General features: G+C 34.0%; 1 protein-coding gene across 1 annotated transcript in view; it reads right to left on the bottom strand.

Moving 5' to 3' along the window:
- The window catches only part of LOC109820095 (1,2-dihydroxy-3-keto-5-methylthiopentene dioxygenase 2-like), a 20,925-nt gene extending 16,426 nt beyond the window's left edge, over positions 1–4,499 (bottom strand). The window contains exon 1 of the mRNA XM_020386166.1: positions 4,385–4,499. Within this exon, the coding sequence (XP_020241755.1) occupies positions 4,385–4,402 (18 nt within the window). The 5' untranslated portion in view covers positions 4,403–4,499. The remainder of the gene's footprint in view (positions 1–4,384) is intronic.

Genomic DNA, 5,035 nt, shown 5'->3' with positions numbered 1-5,035 from the left:
ACAATATTTTTCTTTGAGAAAGGCAACGAGGACACCCAATGCTTATTTAGCATCTCTACATCCTCAATAGTCAGTAATTGAAAGCAAAATCTTCTCCATCATAATCTAAATCACGTACAAGGATTTCTACACCTTTATATCCCACTTCTTGACTACACGTGCATTCTCTGTCAGTAGGGAGTGGTGAGCTCCAGTCAGCATCAATGATATTTCATGTCTTGATTTTGAAAATAGGACTTAGACACGGTCGCTAATCTTAGTAGTTGTACTTATTTGACCTTCTCCATTTTGTCAGGAGCAAATATATGATCTGATATCATGACTTGATTGTCCTGAGCGTACCGAGTAAGTTTGGTACCAAACACATGAGCCTCACAGTCCTGGACTACGCATGATCAAGGATTACCCTCAAACAGTATTCTTTAGAAATTTCTTTAGCGTTATCTTTAAAAAATATCTACGAAGAAGTTTCTAGGAGCATACATGTGTATGGTTAATATTTATTATTTTAGAAACTCCCAATAAGTGTATGGCTAGGATTAATTCTTCTTCCATCCTGCCACTCTTAAGACAACAATAAATAGAGACCATAAGGTCACATTTGAACAAGCAAGTAAAGAAGTGAGCTTGAATATGTAGCTTGAGATTGTGTGAGTGTTCTAGTAATATAAGTGAGGTGTGTAAGAATGAGGTGTGTGAAAGAGGGGTGTTCTTGTGAGAGTTAATGTTGTAAATCGTTAGTGCTTTACTACTAAAAATTTCTTTTGTGTGAGTTACCTCCTCCAAAATCCAAACAAAAAAAAGACACCTCCCAAAAAATATCTAAACAAAACCAGCAAGTGAAGCAGACTTCTTAGGAAAGAGTAGTAATTGTATTAAGGCTAAGCAGGTCCTTTGAGTTGATGTTGTACATGCAACTACCTAAAGATTGGTTGAAGTTAAAAGTATATGATTTTTAACGCTATGCGTCTCCAAACAAAAGTTATAAGACTTTGGATAGAAGATGTTGTCTTAATGTGAAACTTGGAACCATTCATATACATGAGATATATCACATAACACGAATGGTTTTTCAATATATTTGTCATTGTAATGGTAAGAAGTTGACTCTGTTAGGTCTCATGTTTATGAGCCTACTATCTAATCTAGTTTTGATGATTAACAAACAATTCCTAACAATAGTTGTTTAGTATTTATATTTGATTGTTAGATATTCTACACAAGGATCCTCCGTTGGAGGTTGGATGGATTGCGCCTTAATGATGACATTCAATGGAGGTTGACGGAATATCGGAATAAAGTCATTTGTAATTCAAAGTAATATTCAAGATCAAGCTTTATCTGCAACCAAGTTGAGCTACATTAAAGACCTATAGCTTGGGTATATTAGTTTAGATGTTTATATTATGTGTGTTAATACTTAGAGCCCAAATTATACACATACACATTGTTTTCGTTTTATTGCCTTCAAGTTTAGCCACATAAATATGAAACAAATGAATATAGTTATATACACACTTATTTGTTTCATATTTATACGTGCTTGATATGATTTCATTAAAATAAAGTTTTAACAATTTCAATTCAATGAAATCATATTTAGTGTTTTTTGTAAGATAGCAAAATATGTGTATTTTTTAGAAAATATTGTATTCTTGGTTTATGAACTTCATAACACTAGTTTACATCTTTTCCTAAGTCTATAAATCCATTCAAAAGCTTTCAAAACTTTATTTAAGTCATTTTGTCAAAATCAAGTATTTGAACGAACACGTATTTGTGAGATTTTGCAAAATAATAAGTTTTCACAAATAGGAAATGTAATTTGAAAAATTCTTTTTGTAACATGTTCATTTTCACGTTTATAAATATTTTTCTAAGTTTTATATTTTTTAGAATTTGTTTGATATTTTAAACAATGTTTTAAGTTGATTTTTACTGCGCATTTCACGTCTTGTGCACGTTTAAGTCGACTTATAAGTCGACTTATAAGTCAACTTATGATATGTTGTGCAGTTTTATATTTTCGTCTGCTGAGTCGACTTATAACTTATATAATTCGACTCATGAAAACATAAGTCGACTTATACCTGTCATCTATGTAGCACGGACACGGATCCGACACAGTCATCCGACACGCCGACACGAGGCAAATCCTAAAAAATACATAGGATACGTGTGTTCGACACGTGTGTCCGACACGGACACGACACGACATGGCTTCATGTTATGCGTGTCCGTGCTTCATAGCCTGTCATAAGTCGACTTATAATATGACCGTTGCACAGTAACGGTTATTTTCTAGATTTTTGTTGTTTTGTGTTTTTAGTTGGTTTTAGTTAGTTTCTTAGGGTCCCTATATATACCCCGTACCCTATAACTTCTGAGTTTAACTAAGAAAGTTTTAAAACAAGTTTTACAAGGATTTTAGTTTATTTAAGTATGTTTTTACAAGAGTTTATATGAAGAAATTTTCACAAGAGGAAGAGATCATCCATTTCGTGTTTAGGCTTCAATTTCAATCTCTCTTACTCTTGTTTTACAAAGAAGTTTTCTCTAAACTCAATTTCTAGCTTCATATATTTATTTGTTGATTATTTATTTTATTAAGCTAGATTTTATATTGAGTTTAGTTTTCATTATTGCTCATTGTTCACAAACAACTCACTTGAGCTTTTAGTATTCTCACATATTGTATAATAGAGTTGTGAGGTTGTGGCATTGAGTGTGAGCTTAATTGAGTTCTCATCTTCTTAGAGAGAAAAATCATTTGTACTTGAGCTTAATTGTGAGATCACATTGTTATACACAAGTACACTAGAGTGTGTGGTGAGAGACGGGGTCGATTTCAAGAGCAGTGGCGTCGGTAGTAAAACCTAGGGAGAGGGTGTACATCCGAGAACTTGAGAAAGTCGACATGGGCTAGGCCAACACTTAAAGGGTGTATTGTGTGATTACAATTGTGTGAGTTGTGTAAGTTTTTGGTGAGCTAAAAAACCGATTGTGTGGAGTTGTAAATGTTTTCAGTTAGCGTTGAAAAATCGGTTGAGATAGTGGAGATTCTCCTCGAGAGTGAGGAGCGGAGACGTAGGTCGAGGGTGACCGAACTCTGTGATCATATTGTTTGTTTGTGATTGTCATTTGCGCACTATCTCATTTGCATCTTGTCTCATGTTTATTTCGCCCTTGTTTAATTACATATCCTTGCTCACATTTTGTTGTATATCATAATTTGCAAGGATATAATTGTTAATAAGATTTAATTTGGCATTGATATCGGATTAGATTAGCATATACCCTATTCACCCCCATCTAGGATAATTTCAGACTCATTACGGTCTGCAGAGAAAAAAGTGTTAGCATGTGTTGCCTTCAACAGGACATCTAGTGACTTGTCGTATTAATTGGTTTTAGAGAATAAAATTAAGCCAAACACCAAAAGAAATAACTATTTCTTAGTATATGACATCAATTTCACAAATAACTTTCCCTTCACCATAACAAAACTTTTCTATTCAAAGACTAGAAATCTCACTAATATGTAAATGCAAAATACTTTTTTTCTATTGCAAATAAAAAAAACAAAGAAAAATTGAACTTTTTAGTGCTGATAGCTAGTCAAAGTGACATCGTTAAAATACATGTTACATGGATATATGGTTTATAGATGCGCTTACAGTCAATCTCTAAACATAAAAAAAAAATAATAAATAAAAGGACTTGAATTGCTTGTGCTCCCTCCCCCTCATGCACATGCACACAAGCATAATGCACGCATGACCTCATGTGTCCACATACCGATGCATGCTCAACATACACTAGCAAACTATTTCATAATAGCCACCTATTACCCAAAATTATTTGACAAGGGTAGCCCCCAAAATCCTACTCTTTTCTCATATTCAACAAAATAGCATCGCATAGTCTACAAGTTCTTTATGAATCCAATAAATATCTATAGAGCCTATTCCAAGTCTCCACAAGTCCCAACTTCTTGTATGTCCAAAACTAAAACACAAGAACTTGCGAGTAAATCATGCTACAACCAAGTTGAATTGAAATTATTCTTTCAAGTGGTGAGCACTAGGAACATAAAAAATCGTAATGAAATTTTTTTTCAGAGTATTCAATTCGGAGAAAAGATCACCTCAAAATGACTCCTCTAATTAATTGAACTTACCCTTAAAAAGGGACACCTAAAATCCTACTCATAATCCTACTTAAATTCAGAGCAAAAAAAAAAAAAAGCTTAAACCCCGTTGCCACAAAAGGCAAAACAATCACCCAGTCTCTTTCAACCCCTATAATCCGTAAACCCATCAGATAGCGTCAATTAACAAAAACCATTAACAGAAATCAAATAAAATTACAAAAAAGAGTTCACCTGAAACGCGTGCTCCATATTCCTCCTTCACAAAAGATCAAGGCTTTTTGAGAAACGATGAATGGAAAGGATTTTATAGTAATTGGGAGTATCGGAAGTGAGATACAGTGGCCAACAAAATGCCGCAACTTGTGCAAATGGTCAGCAAGAACTACATTTATTATCCTACACTCCATCCTTAGCCGTAGAAGATTCTGCTAGAACAATTCTAGACCGTTTCGTAAGAGGCTTACAGTGTTAATGCGGGATATTTAGCCAACGGGTCGGGTCGTTAGAGATTTATAGGTCTATAACGGGTTTGAAGCTTGGTATCGATATCTATGGTTTGGTTCATTGAATCTAGTCCTTTTTCTTTGTCTAGATATGAAAATAGTTGGTTAATTGTTTAAGGTTGTTTTTGGTGCTCTCTTAAAATTGGATCACCACTGAATTTGGCCTACTTTTGAGTTTATTTTTTATTGGCAAAACTGACATAATTCTGAGCCTACTCTCCTTAGACAGAAATGTCATAAATCTAGTTTAGTATTGGACCATCACCCCTTTTGTCTTATTATATAATCTGGTTTAGAGTAGAATTAGGCTAAGATTGAAACCGACCCAGCTTTTTGGTGATTGACAAACACACCCTAGCTACACGGTTACATTTGATTG

This window comes from Asparagus officinalis, chromosome 8 (assembly GCF_001876935.1).
Source record: "Asparagus officinalis chromosome 8, Aspof.V1, whole genome shotgun sequence".
Taxonomy (NCBI): Eukaryota; Viridiplantae; Streptophyta; class Magnoliopsida; order Asparagales; family Asparagaceae; genus Asparagus; species Asparagus officinalis.
This window is presented reverse-complemented; position numbering and strand designations above follow the sequence as displayed.